Here is a 24,192-nt window from a genome sequence, read left to right on the forward strand (position 1 = left end):
TAGTATACAGGAGTAGGATGGGGATGAGGAACAAAGTTATGAAGAGAAATTATCTTTGCATGTAAGAAGCAAAAGAACAGTCCTTGAAATCATTATTCAGGTCATCCTTGAGGTCTTTCTGTTTACAGAGTAGGGAATGTTAGGAAAGACACATTCGGGATCATGAAAATGGCCTCTGTGGAGATAGCAGAAATCAGGAGCTGCTTTATTCTTTTTTCACGTGGTGGTTAGGCTTCTGCCAGCTCCTGAACCGGGTAACAGAGCAAGTAGACTTTCTTTTCCTCACACTTTCCATGCTCCAGATATGAAAAGTGCATGGCTTAGTGGTGTGAAAGACAGAAGTCCTGTGTCAGAACCTGCTTCTTAGGCAGCTCCAAGGCTGCAGCAACTTAAGTGAGAAAAATCATACATATTTTACATATTCTATTTATTACTGCTAGGAAGCAGAATTAAAGTGAAATTTAAAATGTTGGGATTTTAAATAGCAGTCTTAATTGAGAGACAAGTCTTGCTAACATATATGAATTTACCTATGAAAAATTCTCTGCTTCTCTAAGCATAGTATTTAAAATATTCATTCCCTGTGTTCTCAGGTATTCCTTTGGCTTACCACTAAGAACTTCTGAATTCTCAACATCTGTTTTGTTTCACTGTAAAAATACTGATATATTTGTAGTAATGGGCAGTTTAGGTCCATCTGGTTAAGGAAAGCCATATCTAATTTGTATATAATAACACAATACAGTTTTTTAACACGATAAGAAAACTAGTGAATTGTATTTTGTTACACAAAACATCCTAAATATGTTGTAATGCCTCATAGAAAAAATAAAATGTAGCTCTGCAGAACTTTGCTGAAAATAGGAAGTAGGTGCAGTTGTTAGAAATCATTATTTTTTTAGACTTTGGAGGCATTTTGGCCACAACAACCCCCTGCAGTGCTACAAGCTAAGGCAGAGGGGCTGGAAAGCTGCTGAGAGGAAAAGGACATAGGGGTGCTGGTTAGCAGTGGCTGAACATGAGCCAGCAGTGCCCAGGTGGCCAAGAAGCCCAGTGGCACCTGGCCTGGATCAGCAGTGGTGTGGCAGCAGGATGAGGGCAGTGACTATGCCCTGTGCTGGGTGGACACTGGTGGGACCACGCCTGGAGTCCTGTCCAGGTCTGGGCCCCCAACTGCCAGAAGGACATTGAGGGGCCAGAGTGTGTCCAGAGAAGGGCAGTGGAGCTGGGGAAGGGTCTGAAGCACAAGTCCTGTGAGGAGCAGCTGAGGGAGCTGGGAGTGTTCGTTCTGGAGAAGAGGAAGCTTGGGGATGAATTTATCCTTCTCTACAACCCCCTGAAAGGAGGTTGTTGCAGGTGGGGGGGCAGTCTCCTCTCCCAGGCAATTAGTGACAGGACAAGGGGACACAGTCTTAAACAGCAGCAGGGGAAGTTCAGGCTGAACATCATGAAGAATTTATTTCATTCAAAATGTTGTTAAACTTTGGAACGGACTACCCATGGAGTGGTGATGGATTTGGCAGCTGACAAAGTTGCAATCATTCAGAGCTTGGACTCGATCTCAGAGGTCTTTTCCAACTGAAGTGATTCTGTGATTTTTTTTGTTGTTTTTTTTTTCTTTGGGCTTTTTTGTTGGGGTTTTCTTTTGTTGTTGTTGGTTTTTTGTTTGTTTGGTTTGGTTTGGTTTCATTGGGTGAGTTTTTGTTTTTTTGGGTTGTTTTTTTGTTTGTTTTTTTGTTTGTGGGGGTTTTTTTGTAGTTGTTTTTTGATTAAAAGAGAATATATTTATCCCAATAATGAGTGACTAGTTCAGGATAAGTTTCTAGTTTAAACCTGAGTTTCACCTTGATGTATTAAATCAGTCACCAGTATCTTCAGATGACAAACTATGTGGATTTACTACACCATGAACTAGTGTATACACATTCAGCAAACGTATCCCAGGTGCACCACGGGAAATAGTGTGGGCCTCTTGCTTAGAAGATACAGCTTTTTTTCTGCTGTGAATTCAAATGAAGCCTACCTCACCTTCTGCCCAGGATCTTTCAGTAACAAAGAATTCATGGATATAATCTTGAATGTAGGAGACCATTTTCAACTCCAACTTTGTGTTGCAAATTTCAGATGGGATGGAAGTCACAACAGGGACTCCACTGTAGGAACAGGGAAAAAAAAAAAAAAAGGCAAGAAAAACTGACATGCCAGTAATTCTTTCTGCCCTACAAGGGAGAGTGAGAGATTTTAGCTTCTGCCATGTATGAAGTAGACTGGGATATTATTGGAAATTACCAATATTGCTGAACAGGACATGCCTTGGCTTGTCTGGCCCCTGCTGCCAATTGTGGTGTTTCTCCCAAGACACTGTTTGGCTAGATGTGAGTCACAGCTGGGCACGTGGGGACAAGCCCAGGCATGCCAGAGCTCCAGTGCTTGTGGCTGGAGCTCGCTGTCAGAAGAGGGTCATTCCTCAGGCCTCCCTGAGCTGGAGAAGCTTTAAGGCAATAGTGAAGGAAGGAGTGGGTCGTGATGAAGGGTTTTAATCCAGAGGTTTTATTCTGGGCTGCATGGCCTCTGAATCCTGCAACAGCTCCACCAGAACTCCCGAGTGTGTGCTGCTCTTGCCCTTTTACCCAGGGGAGAGGGGAAGGGGAGGGAACACAGGGACCACCAACCAGGTACGGGGGAGGAGGTCTCCAGGGAAAAGGACACCTGGATGTGCCAATGACACCCAGGGATGGAGAGCATCTTTTGAATCTGCCCAATCACTCGATGCTCCTCTGGAATTTCTGGGTTGATAGACAGTGCCCAGCAGGAGTCAGGGTGGGGAAAGGAGAGGTGATTGACATACATGGGGAAAGACTGGGGTAACTGAGGCAAGCCATGACATCACACCGCAACAGGAGAGGATACAGTTCGATTTATACAACTGAGGAATGAGAGAAAGTGATATAGCTGCAGCAAGAGGAAAGAAAGGTATACATTCATAACTAACTCTTGCCGCCCTCCTCAAAGTATATGTCCTTCTTCAGTAATCCAAGTTAGATTCCAAACTGTGATATAAAACAGGGACTACATAGTAACATTGCCCACAAGCTAACTATAAACATGTTTTTGTTGTCTCTTAATAAATGATCTTGTTTTATTTTCTGGGTTGTCTCCCATTAACCATTATTTTCAGCCTTGAAGGGTATTCAAAAAGAGAAAAAAAATAGGATAAATGACAGTGTAAATCATCTTAATAAGGGCATTGAGATTACAACAGTTATTCCTTTACTGCATTTTGTAGTATTTTGTGCTCAATGAATAAAGTATTACTTACTTAGATGTCTTAATTCTGCTGTCTTTCTGTGTTCATATTGCCAATGTAAGTTTGGTGTATTCAATGGCCTCGAATTTTGTCTTACGGGACAATTTTAAAACTAGTCTCTATAGAAAGTAAATTTGATTAATGAAAATGTTTAACTTAATCAGGTTTTATATCTAGCAGTATAATTTGTGCTAGTAAAATCACAGCAATTATAGTGACATAAATATTTAACAATGAACCCTGCTGAGAACATTAGTCATATGTTAGAAAGCATTTTGAACAATACTTTCTTTTCACATCATGAAGGGAATATCTGGTGGAAGTCCAAATCCCCATTGATTTCACTGCATTAATTTATTTTTTTCATTAAACTTTTTAGTATAGTCCTTTTCAAGTGTCTTGCTGCTTCTCCAAGCAAAATCTTACCATTAAAAATTGTACAACAGTTTTATAGCAGAGGGCAACGTGTTCCAAGAACCAAGAAAATATTCCCCTTTAATTTATAGAATCGGAAAATTTGGTTGGCAGGAATATCTGGTATTTATCTGGTCTGACCTCCTGCTTGAATCAAAGCTACTGCCAATCTTAGATCAGATCAGGTGTGGTTTTGTCTAACTCAGTCTCAAGTCCCAGGGATGGAGATTATTCACCCTCTTGTCTTGGAATAACCTGTTTCAGTGGTTCATGTCTCTCCCAGTGTATCACTATTTCTAATACCTGGTCTGAATGTGCAAAAAAACCAAAATTGCAGTCACTTTTTCTAAGGACTGTGCTAAAGTTCACCAGTCTCCATGAAATCCAGTATTTGTATTGATTAAATTAATGCTTCTAAATGCTGTGATAGGAAACTGTTAACCATCACTGAGTGTTGTTTAAATTATTGTCCCATAAGTTGCAACACTACAAAACACTGACAATGTTGTGCACACACAGAGAAAAAAAAATATTTCTTAAAAACTTGTATTAAATAAATAAAATTATAGGGCTAATGAGTACTGGGAGGAGACCTGACATTTTAAAAAAGGTAATTCAAAGAGCATTTGTTTTTGAAATGTATTTGCATTGTGTGATTTTGAAGCTGAGTATGTATTTCTGGTTTTACCTATTACATTCTGTAAAGAATTTTTTCATTCAGGATGCCTTTGTTTAGTTTAACAAGATCTTTTTACAGGGAATATCAGTTGTTTCCAGCACTCTCTATCCTGAACTTTAGTGGCACTTACAAAGTTTTTAATCACCCTTTCTTTCTTTCTCCGCTCCTTTTCCTCTTCCATTTCCTTCTCTCTTTTCCTTTTCCTATTCTTTGACTTCCATTTCCCTTTCCTTTATTATCTACAAGTGCCTTTTATGGAAGTTGACTGCATTTTTAAAGATTTGGTATTAAGCAGCTGGCTTGGTCATATAAAGGTAGTCAAAGAAATATATAAATCAAAACTTGGAGAAAGATATTAAAGAGTGTGTGTTTTAAATATAAATTCCATTGTAGTGTTGATGGGAAACAGAATCTGTCAGAGCTAGATCCTGGTTGCACATAATTGCTGATAGGATGCTAATCAGTAATCAGTACAAGTGGCAGCATTTTTTCATGAAATGTTTGATTTTATTGTCCAATTAGTATAACAGAAAAATTTGAAGAAGATATCAAGATGATATGGTCTATTTTATCATTTGAAGTACAAACATTTTTTGTAAACCTATAACCTAAAAATAATCCATGCATTACATTTTTATTTTTTATTTTTAATACTGCATAGGTGATTTATTTTGCAGGGGTGTTTCTGTTCTGAATAAAGCTGTGGAAAATTTACTGATATTATGATCTATCTCAATAGATTGCTTTTGTTACAGGAATGTTTTCTTTTTTTCCCCTGTGTGCTCTGCTGTTATTCTGATTAAAATCAAGTTGAAGTAAGAGGGTTTTTTAAATAAAAGAACTTCTAAAGCAAATGTATTCATTTTTATGCCTGAAGTTTGTTAAATGAAGAACCCCACCTTCTGGATTCATGATGATTCAATATATTATAAATTATGTTGTCAATCCACAAATTTACTGTTTTCTAGGCACTTTAGTTAACACTCCTGCTTGCTTTATTTTTATTAATTTGTAGTACTGTGCATTTTGTAACTATGATTTTCCCATGGATTACTTAATCTTTTCTGACTAGGTTTTTGATTTGTTTTTTTTTTTAGTAGAAATAGGTATCAAAGAAAATTCCTCAATAGGGATGCTACTTTTGGTTCAGTTTGTATAGTGATATCTCAAAATCCAGCCCAGTAAAATTAAAAATTAAATACATGGAAGAAAGGAGCTTAACATGGTAATTGTGTTTTAATGTGTTATATATTAATATTAATAAACATATAAAAGCTATTTTTTGCCAAATGCATTTTTAATGTCAGCTACTGAAAAGTGTTTTGCAAAGAAATTACTTATGTTAGTGAACATTAGGTTATATTAATTATACCTGATCTACTATACCGTGTACCTTTATTCCTGGGTTTTTATTTTTATTCACAGTTAAATAAATGGATAATACTTTTTTTCCAAAATAATGTAATAATTATACATTATAGTGCAAAGAAAAATGGAAATTCTGGGAACAGAACCATTTTATCTTATTATTAAAGTGGTGACATTTGTTTCTGGTGTTTTAGGGAATTACTTAAAGTTAGATATGTGCTAATTTATTCCAATGATTTCACTGACAGTATGAGATTTGCTATCATTATTTTTATTTCATAGAATGTGCAACTTGAAATATTTTCATTATTAAAGTTCATTTATTTGTATTAGCTGAATTCTGACAGTTATAGCCAGATGCTTGAATGAGTATTTATGAAATTAATTGTTATTTGTGCAAGGCAGACAGATGGAAGTGAGACAGCCTGGCTGTTTCTGCATATGAATTAACATTTTGTCTATTGTGTAGCAAAACCCTTTTGTTTTTTTTCCCTGTATTTCTCCCCTGTGGCAATTTCTAACTTCATTCTGTCAATATTTCTGTGAGCTAACTGTGAGTCTCAGCTAGAAAAAAAGAGGTTATATACTCTTCCTCCTACTGTGCAAACATATAGAATAAACTAAACAGTTGTTGCTCATCCCAGGAAGACAGATTTTGGGCAGAGTTCCTCATAGTCTGTGACATCTACAAGAGTCTCAGACATTTGTACAGAACCTTATTACTTTATCACCTTAAGTTTCTCTCTGCTGGCTTCCCATGACTTTTTCTCCTGCCCTTAAAAGAACACGAATCATCATCACAAAGAGAAACCTGTTTAAGCTTCATAAAAGTGCTATTCATTTTTTCCCTCTGAAAGAGATTCAGGTATTTCCAGGGGACTCAGTTTTTCCTTGAGAGTAGTAAAATAATGAGTAATATGTGCGGCAAAGTGCTGTTAAATCAAAACATTCCATTTATTAACATGTACAGTAGTCATGCTGCATACATCCTCTGCAGTAATATAGATTCAGATTAAAGGGAGAGAAGTAAGGGAAAAAAACCAAACCATCCTCCAGTTTGTATAGCTTCTTTGACAGAAATTTCACTCTGCCGCCACAATCTCACATATATAGCAGTGAAGATGTTGTTTCAGCAACAATGTCTCAGCTACTTTGTTTCAAAATAAATTTACATCCTTCTTCAGTTACATCTGACATCCTCAAGGGATTGAATTTGGAACTGGAACAACGTTGTTCTTTGCAGCAGATACCTCTCCAATGAGGTCAATGTAACAATGTGGCATTTCTGTTAATTAACCTCATATGAGATCCACTTTGGGATTAATGTAGAGCAACTGTACTGCTTGTTCCCCATACCTTCTTTTCCTTGGTGATGGTTTATGTAATATATCACAATTCTTAGAAGGTTTCTGAGGCAGATTACTTCAGTGAAAAGACAATTTATTATGCCAGACATTTTTCCTCTCATTCTGCTCTAATAAAGTAACATAAACAACCTACCCTGGACCAGAGAAGCAGCTGGGGAATTTTGTTTTGGTTTTACTGACTTGGATTTATGGTACAATTTATTTCACAATAAATCTTGTGTTAGATGTTGCTTTCTCGTGGTTCATTTTGTCAGCAGTCAAAATTCTGAGACAATAAAAGGAACTTTTCTAGATTAAATGCTTGCAAGCTGTATTTTGGATAGCATGAGGTTCTGCATTTTTTTCTATCGAACATATTTCTGTGGGTTTTTTCTGTACTGAGTTAATTTTTTCAATTTATTAGATTTGCTTGGAAATTACAAGAATCTGTATAACAAAAAGAAGGACTTTATAGTTAATGTTGCTTAAACTTTAGGGTTAACCTATCATCACATAATAGGTTAAACTTAATATTTTATTCAGTAAAGTTTTATTATTTTCTGTTGCTGTGTTTCTTTTTAACTTCTATTTGACAAAATTAAAAATACCAAACTAAACTAGCAACAATAGTAGTGGCATATCTCATCAAGAATATTAATAATTTTGTATTAAAGCCTTAATATAGCATGCCAAACCAAAACAAATATACCTGGTAACTTCTTGTGTCATATTGTCCTCCAAGGCTACCTTGAGACTTAAAGCCTCACTTATAAATGGCTAACACTAAGCTCTGAGCTGTTATGCATCATGTTAATTTATTAATTAACTAACTTAAATTAGATAATTTATTTAACTTGGAGAGTTCACAAGAGACTGTTCTGCTTTTCCTTCTTTGGAGTATTCCTTCCAAATCTACTCCTCAGTCTAACCAGTCACTATTTGAATTATCACAGCAAAATCAATCCACAAAATTGAATGATCCAGCTAAAGCTTACAGATGCTGTGATTAGAAAGACAAAATCTATTGATATAACAGCTAGAAGAAACTGGAAAATCTCAAATGATACTCTGAAAGAAGGGGATTTAGCTTTCAGTATATCTGGAAGTTGATATCCATCAATAAATATGCCAATGGCATAATGTAAACATATGGTATATGGTATGCAGTGGACTGATTCTTTTCACATTTATGCACTGAATGTGAAAGAAATCAAAATATTCATTGTGCCCAGGACTATTTTCCTGTAATAAAAATTTATTTGTATATGGAAAGAGGAATAAGCTGATTTTATACTTAAATAACAGAAACACACATTGTAAAAAAATAACAACTAATTTGTGAAGTATTTTCTTCCAATCTCTACTCCCAGCAAGCAGTGAAATTTTCATTTCTCTTACATTACTTTTCAGTCCTGCCCTTTTGTTACACTCTGTGGGACAATTTCTTAATCTTAATTACTCCAGGTATTATTTTATAACTGGAGTATGTGTTCTAATTCAGAATGGTTCTTTGTTTTCAGAAGGAAGTAGTTATTATTTTTTCCTACATATATAATATATACACCTTACACCATCACTGATACAAATTGGGTCCAGTTTTTGAGGACATATTACACTAACAGGTATGTCTGGGTTAATTCCACAAATGTAATTGCAAAAGTCATTGTATCTAGATACACAGTGCTGTGCAGGGGATTCTAAAGTATACACTGATTCTTTAAATACTGCAGATATATGTAATTTTATTCATTTCTGTAGGTCCCAGGGGTGTTTATAAAATTGGATCCTTAGGTTTCATGTAGTGAGCACATTTGCATTTTTTTAAATGTAGACTTGTAGTCATGCTTTTGTGTTGTTTAAATTTTAAAAACATTTACAGTAGCACTAATATTTGGTGTGCCCTAAGGTTTCTTTTCAGTGAAATTATTCATCCTTGGAAAGTAATCATGGCTGAAAGGCAAGTCAAATACTGCTACTGCTTAGTTAAATTTTAAATTTCATCTTAACAGAACTCAGTAATATATCTCCTAATTGTATTCTTATTCTCATGATGATATATTATTTTTTCATGACATGATTAGAGTTCAGTATTTTTAAATCTCATAAAATGATAAAGCTAAAACATGCTGGAAGACATACAATTCTACTGCTCTATTTACAAGAAAACACTTATGTTTCAATGGCAAATTCATGCAAAAATGCCCAAATAGAGTGTGAAATGTAGAAGTTACTGTTTTTCCAAATTCATTAAATCCCTTTAGCTTCACATTTAATAGGAACTCTGTCGGACTCCTGTAGAAACTAAAGAAATAGAAATTCTAATAAATCTGCACTGAAAAAAATAACAAAGAGTATGGACAGAAATAATTATGCCTTCATTGGATATATAACTTGAAGGTCTAAAGCAACTAAAGAAATGCTTCTTTATAATGAAAAAATTAGGCTCCCTACGGATTGTGAAAGATACTACTGGCTCTTTTTTAAGATATTACATTTCTACAACCACTTGCCAAGTGTAGGGGAAAAATGACCTCCCTGCTCCTGCTGCCCACACTGTTCTGACATAGACCAGGATGCCCATGACCTTCTTGGCCACCAGGGCACACTGCTGGCTCATGTTCATGTCAACCAGTACCCCCAGGTCCCTTTCTGCCTGGGCACTGTCCAGCCACAGCGTCCCCAGCCTAATGCTGCAGGGGGTTATTGTGGCCAAAATGCAAGAATCAGCATGTGGATTTATTAAACGTCATCCTATTGGACTTTTCACATCCATCCAACTGCTCCAGGTCTCTTTGCAGAGCCCTCCTACCATCCAAAAGATCAACACATGCTCCCAGCTTAGTGTCATTCACAAACTTACTAATGAAGGACTCAATCCCCTCATCCATGTCATCAATAAAGATATTGAACAGACCAGGCCCCAGCACAAAGCCCTGAGGACACCACTGGTGACTGGCCCCCAGCTGGTGCAGCACCATCCAGCACCACTCTCTGGGCCCGGCCATCCAGCCAGTTCCTAACCCAGCAAAGAGTGCCCTGTCCAAGCCGTGGGCTGCCAGCTTTTCCAGGAGTGTGCTGTGGGAGACAGTGTCAAAGGCCTTGCTGAAATCCAGGTACACAGCATCCACAGCCTTTCCTGCATCCACCAGGTGGGTCACCTGGTCATGAAATTTCATCATATATTGTTCCTGCTGCTGCTCTGGGGGTGCAGTCCTTCCTCTTCTCCAGCACGGGGTTCCTCCCATGGGAGACAGTTCTCCATGAGCTACACCAAACTGAATCCATCCCATGGACAACAGCTCTCCATTAACTTCTCCAGCGTGTGTCGTTCTTCCCCAGGATCAATTCTTCAAGGACAGGCCGCTGCTTCACCCACAGGATCACAAATCCTACCAGGAAACCTTCTCCAGCATTTCCTCCTGGAATGGGTCTGCAGGTCCCTGCCAAGAGCCTGTTTCAGCACAGGCTTCCCACGGGGTCAAGGCCCTCTCTCAGCATCCATCTGCTTTGGTGTGTGCCTCTTCCATGGGCTGCAGGTGGAACTCTGCATCCCCGTGGTCTCCCATGGGCTGTAGGGGCACAGCTGCATCTCCATGGGCTGCACCATGGGCTGCAGAGGAATCTCAGTTCTGGAGCAACTCCTGCCTCTCCTTCTGCACTGACCTGGGTGTCTGCAGGGCTGTTCCTCCCACATCCTCATCCTGCTCTTCTCTTGCCACAATACATCTGCACAATAACATTTTCCTTCTTAAATATGTTATCACAGAATAATATGTTACCATCACTGGTGGGCTCAGAGCTGGCCAGCAATGGGTCCAACCTGGAGCCAGCTGGGATTGGCTCTGTCAGACATGGGAGAAGCTTCTGGCACCTTCTCCTAGAAGCCACCCCTGTAGCAGCCTCGCTACAAAAACCTGTGAGTGCAAACCCAATATGCTGTGCTCACAATCTGAACATATGATATAGCTCCCCATCAAGGTTCTTAATTGTTGCCAAGACTGACTCCACTGTTCCTGCAGAAGCATAACTTCCTCAGTCACAGAAATTATTTTATGCAGATGAAAAAAGGGACTATTAGCACTCAACAAAAAGCTGATGTACTGTGATAAAACCAATGTATTGTCAGAATATGAGACTTGTTATTTACAAGTGAAGGAAGCAAATTACGAATTTGTCTTCTTTTTCTAAATTTATTACTTCATCAAATTTTATTCCTTTTTTTTTTTTTTTTTTTTTTTTTCTTTAGCTATGGTTGTTCTGAGCAATTTGGAACCAAACACAACCTATGAAATCAAAGTAGCTGCCGTAAATGGAAAAGGGCAAGGAGAGTATAGCAAAATTGAGATCTTTCAGACCTTACCTGTCCGTGAGTAATACTTGTGCTGTTAAATGAAAGTTGTTATTATTGCTATTATTATTATATCTCTAGATTTGAGTTATGATCCACTGCAGATGTTTCATGTTTACAATCCACTCCCCAGTGTATTATATCAGTTTTTACATTGTTTCTCAGAAATAATGTTTTGTTATTCCACCCTTCAAGAAGTATGAGTGTACTTAAATTGGAGACTTTATCCCATTATCTTACTTTTTTTGAGATTCAGAAAAGCCTTTATGATGTAATGGAGCACAAACCATGAGAGATGCTAGAATAAGGAGTTTTTCTCATTAATAGCACTCAGGATATTATCCACATCTAAGAGAAGTGATTTAACCATTTCTGGAGACATTTCTTCACCAAATTATGGTTCTATTGTTCTGCAATTATCAAGCCTCAAACATAAATCTTAAGCTATGGAAGAAATGATGAGAATAAATTGTTTTAACCATGGCTACATGCAGATGAGAAATTCTATGAAACCAATTTTGTATTTGTACTAACTATAGGCCAGAGGTTCAGATTAAAATATTAAGGGCAAATGAAAAATATTTTTGTTAAATTATCTTTAAATAGAAACAACAGTAAATAAATTAAATACGTAAAGAGAAGGAAAGCAAAGGAACTACCAGATGGCAGTGTACAGCAATCAAACAGATATGCTGAAACACATCAGCAGCTATTGCCAGACCAGTCTGTCATAAATCCGTTGCAATGGAACTGTTTCCTGAATAGGGCATTACTCAGTGTAGCTAATACTAGCTCTAAGGGAATGAACAATAAAAGCAATGTAACTACAAAGAACACAACATATTTCTGTGATATTATATTGCATTACATTATATATTATGTTAATTATACTAATTATATTATATTATATTATATTATATTGTGTTATATTATTGTTTATTATATTTATTATGCTATATTGCATTATACATTTCTTCTGTCCCAAAACAGTAACTTGGCATCTTTCAAATTTCTTTTTCATTGAAGCATATACATATTCTAAATATATTCCAGGACAGATAAAAAAATTTCCTATTACTCCTATCAGTATATTTGATGGAAGAGTGACAGAAATTGAAAGACATTATACATATTTATATACATTATATATATATATATATATATATATATATATATATATACACGTTATTATATATATATATATATATATATATATATACACGTTATCTGATAGAAAGCTAAATAAGTTTTATGTTGTGATCTAAGTTTATCCTTACTTTAATATTTCTAAAGGAACAGTACCTTTCTGGGTAAATGCACCTTTACAGATATTCTGAAGATAAGACACTTCAGTATATGTTCATTTAGGATCTCTTTTTAAAAAATGTAATAGGTATTGCATATAGAAAAGATAATCTGTTAATTTTTGACTAGGAAAGGGTCTGAAAGTGGCTGTTAATCTTTGATTGTATTTTTAAGACTACCTTTATCTTCTTATTATAACTAAGACATTCGGTTTTAGATTTGAAAATATTACTCATTACATTTACTTTTGATATTGACTTCTCTAAGAAGTTGTTATTCTTAGATAACTTTTACTCTAATTTCACTTGGTACATTTATTGGAGAGTAAATTAAATTGGAAAACTGTATTGCATTTTAGAAATCTCACATAGGATTAAAGGTTATGCTCAAGTTATGGATGCTTACTTAGAGAGTCTTTTAAACTTCCTTGTGAGTAGCAGGTTACCAGCCTTGCTGAACTGATGACTAAATGATTTTGGAAGGAAATTCCATTTAAAAGTGTTGGAAGTCCCAAGGTCTCAAAGAAATCAGTATTTCTTTCATACTTCACATAATTTTATTTCCTTCTATGAGGAATCTACATTAGAACATATTTCAAGCATAGTAACGTTCTTATAAAGGCTGTTTTGTAGTGCCTGGAATGGTCATATTGATTTTAAGACTTTGATTAATATTATTATGGACAAGTTCCTAGCTCTAATTTAGGAGTTATCTCACTGCTGATTTATTATTATTATTGTGTACTGTTTGTTTCCTTATTTAGGGGAGCCAAGCCCCCCTTCAATTCATGGACAGCCAGAGAGTGGAAAGAGTTTTAAACTTAGCATAACTAAACAAGATGATGGAGGTGCCCCCATACTGGAATATATTGTCAAATACAGAAGTGTAAGTATTTCAGTTAATTAAAAGAAGTGAAATTATGCTCGTTAATATCTGCTTTTAATGCAGAGAAAATTGTTGATATTATTTTAAATTTACCAAAGTGGTTTGCATTCCAGAAAATAATTTAAAAAAAGGTGTAGTATGGTTTCTTTTGAAACTAAGTTGCAGCTGCCAGCATATAAAATAAAAATTGAAAAAAACCCAAAAAGCACTCAGCTATTCCTAAAGGTGTACTGAAAATTCATGCTATCAAGAAAACTATGTTCTTTTTTGCTTATATAGTAAAAGTGGGACATTCATGTTCAGCTTTTAAAACACAGTAAATTAGCAAACATTAAAGTGACAACTTAAATGTTGCTTGAACAACAAATTTTTAATCTATTATAAATGCATCTGTATTGATAGAAGGCTATATTGGAGTGCTCCATATTAATTGTAAATTAGCTGATCATGTTTCATATCTTTTATCTGCCTGAATTCCAAGTCTCATATTACAAAAGCCATTGGCATATTGTTGGGAATTTCATGAGTTTCAGGGCACATACTTGTTCTTAGACAGCCATTGGGCAGAGGTTTTTTGCATTCTGCCTTCTAGAAAGCTATGTTTTGGTGTTCTCTCATCAAATCTGGCAAGTTTAGAAAACAGGCTTTTCTGCAGTATATATTTAAAAAAAAGTGTGTGGATTTTTTAAATATTATTAATAATGAAGCTAAAATACATTTCCTGATGTACTGTGTTAGAAATGATTGGATTGAAGAAGTAGCTGCAGAGCTGGCAAAAGTGATATGTTTCATTCCAGTGTAAATTTTAAAGAAATTTCCTTGTGTAGTACTTTTATTGAGTAGACCCATTTTACCAGAGTGTTACAGCAGAATTTCATGTCCATGAAAAGTCTAGAAAATTGGGAATGTAACATTGGTTATCTAGGCATGTTAAATGGAAGGTAGTGAGGACTGTATTTATTCACAGATAAAAGCAATTTTTGAGAAAGTGACTATAGAACCAGTTGGAATGTTACAAAAAGAAAAAAGACAGTTCCTTTACTTGTAATAGGTTTTTGTCACATTATGTCCTCATACATTACAGTTAATGCAACTTTTTGGTTATAGTCTAGGGATTATCCGAATGCTAAACCTGGTATGTAAAATTATTCTCCTATGCTAAATATAACCAAAGAAGATTAGTAGCTCCAAATTAATTGAGAAATATTTGATAGCCATCTTAAGAGTGGTCTGGGGGAATGACCAGAAGTTATTCTGCTATCACTGATCCCTAAATCTAAATTGACCTTAAATTACTTTCCATCCAGTGAATACAGTTGACATAAAAGTAATAGCAAAGACGAAGGTAGTAAAACATGCAATACAAGATAAAAATTGTGTTTTTCTAGATTGAACTTTCTAGTTAGATTACAATGCCTTTAAGTATTTACCACTGAGTACAAAGTAAACAGTTTGGATACAATACATTCATGCAGCATATGGAATTTAATCTGTTTTTTTGATTAAAACAAGATAAATTCTTTTGGTTCTATCCCAAAAAAAATTTGAAAATCTAATTTTGATTTTGTGCATTTACTAAGGTACAATATAATGGTATAAAAGATTACTTTTTCTGTGTGGTGTTGGAAGGTAAATGTAGAGTTTAAGCAGTAACTGGAAACTTAAAAGGTTACTGAAGAAGATAGCTTTTCGTTGGACCTCAAATCCTTAACTCTTTGAACTTCCAAATGAAAAAGCAATTTGACTAAATTAAAGGCCTTTCTAGAACAAAAGAAGCAGAATATTTTTCTGTGTTTTAATCAGCAAGAATGAATGCTATTTAAAGTTCATAATTATCTGTTGACTGCTTCTCTTCCATCTTCCCCATTGGTCGTTTTTAATTAGCTTTCCTGTAACTCTTGCCAGCCTCTTTATTAGCACCTGGACCAATGTAGTTGCTTGCATGTTTGAAGAGCATATTTGATAACAACCCATACATCAATGGCTTTTCCTTCAAAAAGTTAATTCACCCTTGAATAAATTTTATACAGTTTTTTTTTTTTTTTTTTTTTTTTTACTATTTACTTAATAGTTTTGACCTTTCAGAACTGGAGGAAGGCCAGCCCTTGAAGTTGTTCGTTTTGGGGGAGGGGACCGTGGGGTGTCCCTGGAGGGCCCCCTAAGCTGAGAGTTCACTGGCAGCAGCAGGCAGGCAAGGAGACTCCACACGGCTTCTGAGGGTGCTGATTAGATGAGGGTTTATTTGGGGTCCCATCCCCGGGAACAGCATGGTTACTGAGGGAGAAGGGGGAGGGGGAAGGAGGGGGAGAGGGAGAACCTGGGGGATGGAAGGGCCAAGAGGGGAGCAGAAGGGCTAAGGGAGGGGAAAGGCTAAGAGAGCTACTGATTTGAGCTACTGTGTGATAGCACAGCTTAAGAGGGAGATTGAAGTGGGCGTGGAATCAGACTTGGGCCAATGGGATGACAGATACAGGATGGTTCAGGGCAGGACCACAGGTTTAGCATATACCGTACATTTTGGAGGGGTGAGACAGAGCATACCATTTAAATAAAATGCAATACTGCAAGCCCTTATTAAAGCAATGTTACATCCTGGGTCAAGGCAATCAGTAAGTTTTTTTCTAGAAATCATGTATTTCATTCTGTTGAATATCCCTTTCCTAGCATCAGTTTCTTCATATTATGGGCAGTAATTACTAACTACAATCAGATTACAGCAGCTTGACATTTCCTTCTCTATTCCAGAGTATTAGTTACTGTGCAATTTTTATGATAAGCAGCCTCAATATTTTCATGCTGCAGTACTAAGAAAGTTGAGACAGACTGACAAAGCTTCACTGATGGAGTCTGAGCCTGAGTTCAAAGTTACCTTAGGAAAGAATAGGAAGGGAGAGAATAAAACAAGGGAAAATCGCTCCCTGGTAACCAGCTGGAAAGAGCAGTGGTGGGAATTCTCTAGGGAAGCATCCTGACTGGTGCCAGAGATGACCAGCCAACCACATTTCTCATAGGAACTCTTTAATATTTTTTCATGGGGGCCAACTCAAACTTCCCTTTGGTTCTTCTGCTTATGGTGGTTCCAAAGTTGGTTGGAACACACATGGTGACGTGCTGAGTGTTGATGAGACAAGGAGGCCCAGGAGGAAGGAACAGTGGGAGTACAGGGGAGAGGCTGTCACATTAGCTCAGGGCATGCAGGTGGCCAGGACAGACAGACAAGAGAAAGGCAGGCTACAAAGCAGCCTTTGGAAAGTGTTGACACTGATTAAGCTTACTTCATAATGGTTAAAAAGAAAGTTCTGGAAAAAAAAAAAAAGTGTATGGTGAGGGCAAGAGGGTTGTTTTGTTTTTTTTTTTTCCTCTGGCAGGGAAAATTAAATTTTAGTGAACATTTGGAATTAGAATAGAATAATAAAAATAACTCTCTTTTATGATTAAGAACCTTTTGATAGAAGCAAGAAAAATTTACTAAAGTGGCTAGTTTTTACAGGCCTAAAATTTTTTCGCCTGTTTTTGACCTGTGATGGGGTTACTATTAATGCTCTCAATTTTAGCAGATAAGAGTTTGATAATGTGCTTTGCTCTGAAGCACATTCTCTCTCTTTTGACTGTGTTGTTTGATGTGGGACATGTTAATTTTGTTCCTTTATGATGGGTTCTACAACAGACTTTTAGATATAGAATATTTTAAAAGAGATGATTTCTCATTTGCTCCCACTCTGAGATAGCTACCAAGAAGCAGGTAAATTATTTGCATCTACCTGCTGAATCCTCTGACTTTCTGTGTATTTTAACACCCTGTACATTACCAGCTGTTTTGTGCTTGTTTCAGTATTTGCCCCTGAATTTTATTACCCATATTATCAGATCTAGAAATCCCCACCCTGATGTAGTTAATTCTTGTGAAGTCACTGCTTTAAATGATTTAGATTTTCTTCTGTGAGGATTTCTTGATATTTTTTCCTGCCAGCTTTCAAGATACTGTGGTGTCTCCTGTCCATTTTTTCATCACAGGGACCACCATAATAAATCTGTTTGAGCTGAGTTGTGAGCTCAACAATTTAGAGATGATGGAGAATAAGGGAAGAGTTGAAGGGGGTTAATCACTTTTTCTCACTTTTTATGAGATCCCAGAGAATGTGAGTTTGGATACAATGTAGAATGACCATTAAAGAGAGAGATGGCATTTTGTAGACTAGTAGACTGCTGCCTAAACAATGAATTGGCTTTATTTCCACTGTTGTCAGGTGTGCCCTCAGTTTTCAGAAGCAGTCAAGCCATGGTAGACCAAAATTTTACACTGCATTGTTTAGTTCTTGGGGTTTTTTGGTGGGTTTGTTTCAGGGGAAGTGTGTTTGTTTTTGTTTTTGTTAGGGTATTTAGTTGGTTAGGTTACAGCTGTCTTAAAACAGACTCTTCTTAACTAAATTTGGCTGATGCTTATGCTATGAAAACAAAACTATATAAAGCCAATATATACACATTCAAGAAATAATGATGTGAGGATTTTGCAGTTAATTTTGTTTTATGTTAGAATAAGGCTGAAGAGTAATGGAAGTGGGCAGTGAAATCCCCAGAACTGCCAGTCACTAGCTAGGTTATCAGCGACCTTTTGTAAAGGAGTATTTCTGTATAACATGAAACAAAATAAGATGTAAATAAAGGAACAGTTTAATCTCTGAGGTTGCAGATCCCATCACAGTTTCTGTAAATGTGGATTTGTTGCTTGATATTGATAATTATTGAAGACATTTATATTAATTCACCCCCCAAACTAGACTATCATTTGTAATTTAGAAGTTTCATTCCTTTTGTTGTAGAACGCTGTGCATATGTAGAGCTTTCTATACATTTTAAGTAACAGAACAACCTAATATGGTACAAAGTGATCTCTTATGGTTCTCTCTTCTGCTCCTCTCTCTTCTCTTCCTTCCTCCTAAGCTGCCATTGAAAGGGTCCTATATTAAACAGGGAGATTTGTGGGAAGATTTACCTGGCAGACCCATGATTTGTGTTCTCGTCCCTCTTTTTCCATTTTTACACTTGTAGTAAATCAAACATGGACACATTACTGAGCTCTGTTAGGAGAAGGTACTTAAAAGATGCAATACAGCTGAAATAACAGCTGTAATGAAGGTCATAGAAGTTATTTTCCCTTTTTTGTTTGGTTTTTTGGTTTTTTTTTTTTGTTTGTTTGTTTTTGTTGTTGTTGGTTTTTTTTTTTCCTTCTTTAAGAAGCCATAAGCAGACAGCAAATACTCTGGAAGATTTCATCTCTTTGTCTTTATAACACACCTTGCTCTCCATACATTTTATTCCTCTTCCTCCTAACTTGTGTTTGTCACTCTTCAAAAAGTTTTCTGTCTTTGCACTCAGGTCTTGGACTTTGTTTCATGTATCTCAATTCACCCATTTGGTTTCAGTTTCAACTAAATTATGGAATCTCTGGCATAGTATTTGCAGGTATCTTGTGACATTTCAGCTCATTCATTAGTTTTCACCTGACCAAATTGTGGAACGCCTTCCTTTTCACTTGTTCTTCTGTGTGCAGAAGTGCAGCTTCATTTCATTCATCACATAGATTTTTGCACTTTTTTTTCAAAATAAAATCATATCTCTGTTTTCAATTCTGTCTTTTTCTGCAGCAACTGTGTTAGCCTGAATCTTTAGTTTCCAACTTAGTATATTTTTTTTTGTCTTTCTATGTTTTTGAAACCCCTTGGAATTCCCTAGTATATTCACATGCCATCTGTGTACAATACTGCGATAATGTAGAGAACTTCTGATACATGTTGACATTCTTTGAAGTCTAGCTGTATTTCCTCTAACTCCTTCCATACCTCACCAATTTCAATAGCCATTAAAGTACAGTGCTACATAACACTGCTATTCATAATATCACTAAAGGGTATTTTCATATGCATATTGCAATCGGTATTAGCTCCTTCTATTTCAGCAGTGCTATGAAAAAATATATTTTATAAAAGGAGTCTAGTATAGTGACAATGTGCATGGATTCACTCAGGTGATTGCAATAGAAAGTATCCATCAAGATATGGGAAAATATCCTTTACAGGAAATACCGCTTTCACTGGAAATACTCCTTGTATGATGAACAAACTGGTTTTACTCCAGTGTATGAAGTTATTTTCATGATTTGTAACTGACCTACCATTCTGATGTTTTTCATTAGTCTATCACTGCACCAAGTAGGAATTTCTACCTGGATGAAAATATTCCTGAAAACAGGTTTTGTTAGATTTTAATCATTCTCAGAACTATCATGTGACAATACCAATGCTAATGCAGACAAAGCAAGAAAGTTTATGAAAAGGTGAAGTCAGTATGGAAAAATCTTCAGCCTCAGAGCAGATAACAAATAAATTATTACAGCAATGCACACAAGGGAATTTGGTGTGTTCTGTATTTTCTGAAGACTGGGGACAGATAAAAAGAAAGTCATAGAGAACATGATTGGTCCCTGAACTCTCTAAATTAGTTGCTATTTTCTCTGAAACCTGTATCAGTGAAGAGCAAGATGCTTCAGCAAAGAGCCTAAATATAAGTTGCTGAGTAGTGTGCAGCTAAGAAGTTATACTTGCAGGTATTATAAGTTTGTTTGGCTTTAAATTTTCCCATATGGTTTATACCCACTGATTGGGTTTATGTTGCTGTAGGGGTTGGATGGCCAGGATCTGTCTCAAATATTTGTGCCGTGCCATGCTATCGTACCTGTGTCTCGTAAGAGTATGGCTGCATGGATTGTCACTGACTGTTACTGGCTGTCCTTTGAACAAGATTACTTTTTTGTTTGACACTATATATTGCTTTATCCTTCCACTCATTAATAATGGTGTAATTTCTATCTGTACATAAAAAAAAAAAAAGTATTATGCACTCAAAATAGCTATTGCAAAGGTAAGAACTCCAGATTTATGAAATGCCAGAATTAAGTTTGCAATATAAGTCCTCATTTGTTCTCTTTGTGTAGATGTCTTAATTACCTGAACTATGAGAAATTACGAGAATCCTTTTTTGTCTAGAATACCATCCTAAAGATTTGCATGTATCCTCTCACAGGTAGACATAGACTTCATATTTTGTCAATTGTATTTGTGTTCTTGCATGCAACCTGATTTGCAAAATGTTTCCATATTGCTACAATTAGTGTATATTTTGTTAAATAATTAAAGTGTGATATAAGCACAGCTGGACTCCTGAACAATTCACAAATGGGTTTAACGGCAAGTTTGTTTGAATTAATATTGATCAAAGTGTAATTGAAATGTCTGTATAAAATAAACTTCTTACAAAATTTATTTTTAGCATTTTATTATATAAGTGATTAACCTGCTGTTCTATAAAATAAAACCCAGTATTTGAGCAAAGAATAAACTGAAGACAAAAAGTTTAAAAGGATTGACCACAAAATTCTCTAAATCCACATTGTGGAAACATGATAAGGAGTAGTCAAAATTACAAAAAAGCCTAAGTACTCAGAACTCCAACATTAGATTAGTGTTCATAACCTCTGTAAAGGCAGCTCCATATCTTGGTGCATCATATCCATACAGACTTTAGACAAATAATACAGGAGTTTGGGAGAATTGAAACAAATATTTTCATCTTTACAGAAAGATAAGGAAGACCAGTGGCTAGAGAAAAAAGTACAGGGTAGTAGAGACCACATCATCTTAGAGCATCTTCAATGGACCATGGGTTACGAAGTACAAATTACAGCTGCCAACAGACTGGGTTATTCTGAACCAACATTGTATGAATTCAGCATGCCACCAAAGCCCAACATTATTACAGGTAAGTTAATTTCATCATGTTTTCTCTCTATGAATTATTTACAACTCATAGTACACTGTGTATATCTGAGCATAACGTAACTGAATCTTGGACTGGAAAAACATGAAGCCCCAGATTTTGTTATCAGCAAAAAAATTGACTTGGGACCCTTAAATGGGAGCCTGTCTCCTACTCTTCTCTTAGTAATAAAGTAATTTTTAAGTATAGAAGAAACATTGATTCTTCAACCCTGTTGATGGCACTCACCAAGAAATACCATATTTAAGATACACCTGCTTTTCAAGTTGCCTTGTACTGCCTGTTCTCTGGTTAAGCCAGTTATTTTCTAGATTTCTTGATTTAATTCCCATCTCTACATGTGCTTTGAGCTACACATGTAATAAAGGCATTTATTTTAGTGCCTGATGAGATTATGACTTCAAATAGTCTTGTTTAGAAACTGTGTGAATGATTCACCCTAACATAGTGACCAAACAGTCTTCTATGAGGCTGATTTACTACATTTGAAATCTATTGAAACTTTGTTCATATTTTTAAGTCTGTAAATAGGAAGGTTTGAAATTCTTTTTAAGAAAAACTGGATTTTAGTCAAGAGTGAGTGTATGAGTTTTAATACTTCCCAATATAAGGGGTTTTTTTGATGCAACAATGAAAAAATAGTTAGCTAAAATAAAGTATTTTCTGGAGTATTATGGGAAATTTTAATTTTTATAAAGAAAATGCTATGAGGAAAATATTTCAAACTTTTAATTGAAATTATGAGCTACATTTTTAATAATTATTTCCAAATTAGATTAGTATCATCATTACCACTTGAAAAATCAAGTTCTAAATCCTCTAACATAGTATTTTTTGACTGCCATTTTTCAAATTGTTAGTCTATTAGAATCAAGGAAGAATTTGCCAAATAAATACAATGGCAAATATATTAAAATGTAAAACATATTAATACCTGTATTTCAATATGAACACCTGATTATCATACAGTGCCAATGAGCTGGAATAAGTCATGAAAATTTTGAAATAACTGGCTATTTTTTTTTCTTGTTTATTGTAAGTTTCCTTCCAATATATTTTCAGGAAATTTATCTCAAGATCTCTGCAACATGTTTGAATATTCCATAGAAGTTTTTATAATATTGGAAGCATCCTTACCTTTTATTTATTGTAAAGAAAACACATTTGTAATTCATTCATAGACTCAGATCCAGTTCTAGTACAAATATTTGTTTATGCACTTGAATTGAAATTGATTTTCATCTTGATTGAAATTCGGGGTCTCAATAGGTTCTGTGTACTTGTTTTTAAACAGGCAGGGTCTTGTGATTCAGATTCATCATTCAGAAATAAATTTTCCCTTTATTGAAAAAGAAAAGGGGAAAAAAATGTAGGGAAACTCATTGTTCTGAGGAAATAAAAACATTGGCATATAAATAAATATTTATGTATAACTAAAAATTCTGCATATGTCAAACAAAAATATTACTTCTTTTACGATGTATTCTAACTTTAGACTTTTATAATTATGTAAATGATTCCATACTATTGCCATAGCTGCTGTAGCAGAGAAACTTAATTCTCCTCAGTAAATGATAACATAGGTGGTCTCTAGGCATTCAAGTAAGAAGCAGCTTAGTTAATTTAATTTCAGAAGAAAGATAGAACATTTCTCTCTAAAAAGAGTTTTATAGGTACTTAGGGGCTTTTTCCTTTCAGTGCTCTCGCATAACCTCTAAGTAGTTGTAAGAAGTCTGTTACACTATTTAACTTCAAGTCTTCTTTGCGTGAATCATTACTGCAATTATGATTGTGGAAGTAATTAGTTTCCTTGACAACTGTTTCTCCAAAGCCTAAAAAAGAGTGTATAATTTCCATCATAAGAACATTCTGTAGGCGATTTTTTAAAGTATGTAAAAAGACCTTTAGAATCAGCGGAACATTAGTCTTCATATTCATGAGTCAGGATGATTACCTTGTTTTGAAATGACATAATATTATAACTACAATATAATATTATATACCTATATACATAATGCTGCAAAAATATGAATGTAATCTATTCAATCATAATAGAGTTTATGTATAAAATGCTTAAGTTTGAGCAGAAATATTCTTTCTGCTGTCAGTTAATGCTGATGATGCACTATTTTTTTGAGGCTTTGTTATTAACAGCTAGGTGTCTACAGATAATTTTTAAAAAGGACATAGACAACAAGAATGAAACGGGGCAAATTTTTGAATGAAATCTTCATTTTTCTTGTGCTCACTGAGTAGCTACAGTAACCAACATTTTCTTTCATATTATTAATGTAATAATTAGAAAAGCCTCTAAGACTCCTGAAGGTGTTCATCTGTATTTGCTGAAATACAAATTTCGCTGAACTGAGTGTTTATGTCTGGTCCTAAATTTAAAGATAAATAAATCTGTAGACCCTATGTATGCAATCTCATGAATATTACTTATGCCAGGCGTATCTTGTTGGTTAACTACACAAAACATAATACCCTGGTGAAGTGTATACAAGCTAATGAAATAAACCAGGGAGATTGAAGGAAGATTGAAGGGAGATGGAAGCAAGGACGTGTTGGCTGTCCTTCAGTGGGTGCTTAGGAGGGAAATAGGAGTAATCACAAGAACTAAAACCTTGCTTCTAAATTCTGCAGAAGGAGCTTTTTTGTGCTTTCAAAAGCCATTGGATATCAGGCAGAAGTAGTAATCCCTGAG

The 24,192-nt window shown here is 35.5% G+C and overlaps 1 protein-coding gene across 1 annotated transcript in view; it reads left to right on the forward strand.

Moving 5' to 3' along the window:
- Positions 1–24,192, forward strand: part of NCAM2 (neural cell adhesion molecule 2) — a 171,229-nt gene that overhangs the window by 117,746 nt on the left and 29,291 nt on the right. The window contains exons 13-15 of the mRNA XM_041469268.1: positions 11,361–11,480; positions 13,531–13,652; positions 21,287–21,467. Coding sequence (XP_041325202.1) covers positions 11,361–11,480; positions 13,531–13,652; positions 21,287–21,467 — 423 coding nt within the window. The remainder of the gene's footprint in view (positions 1–11,360; positions 11,481–13,530; positions 13,653–21,286; positions 21,468–24,192) is intronic.

The sequence above is a fragment of the Pyrgilauda ruficollis genome, unplaced genomic scaffold, assembly GCF_017590135.1.
Source record: "Pyrgilauda ruficollis isolate IOZ18807 unplaced genomic scaffold, ASM1759013v1 scaffold102, whole genome shotgun sequence".
Taxonomy (NCBI): Eukaryota; Metazoa; Chordata; class Aves; order Passeriformes; family Passeridae; genus Pyrgilauda; species Pyrgilauda ruficollis.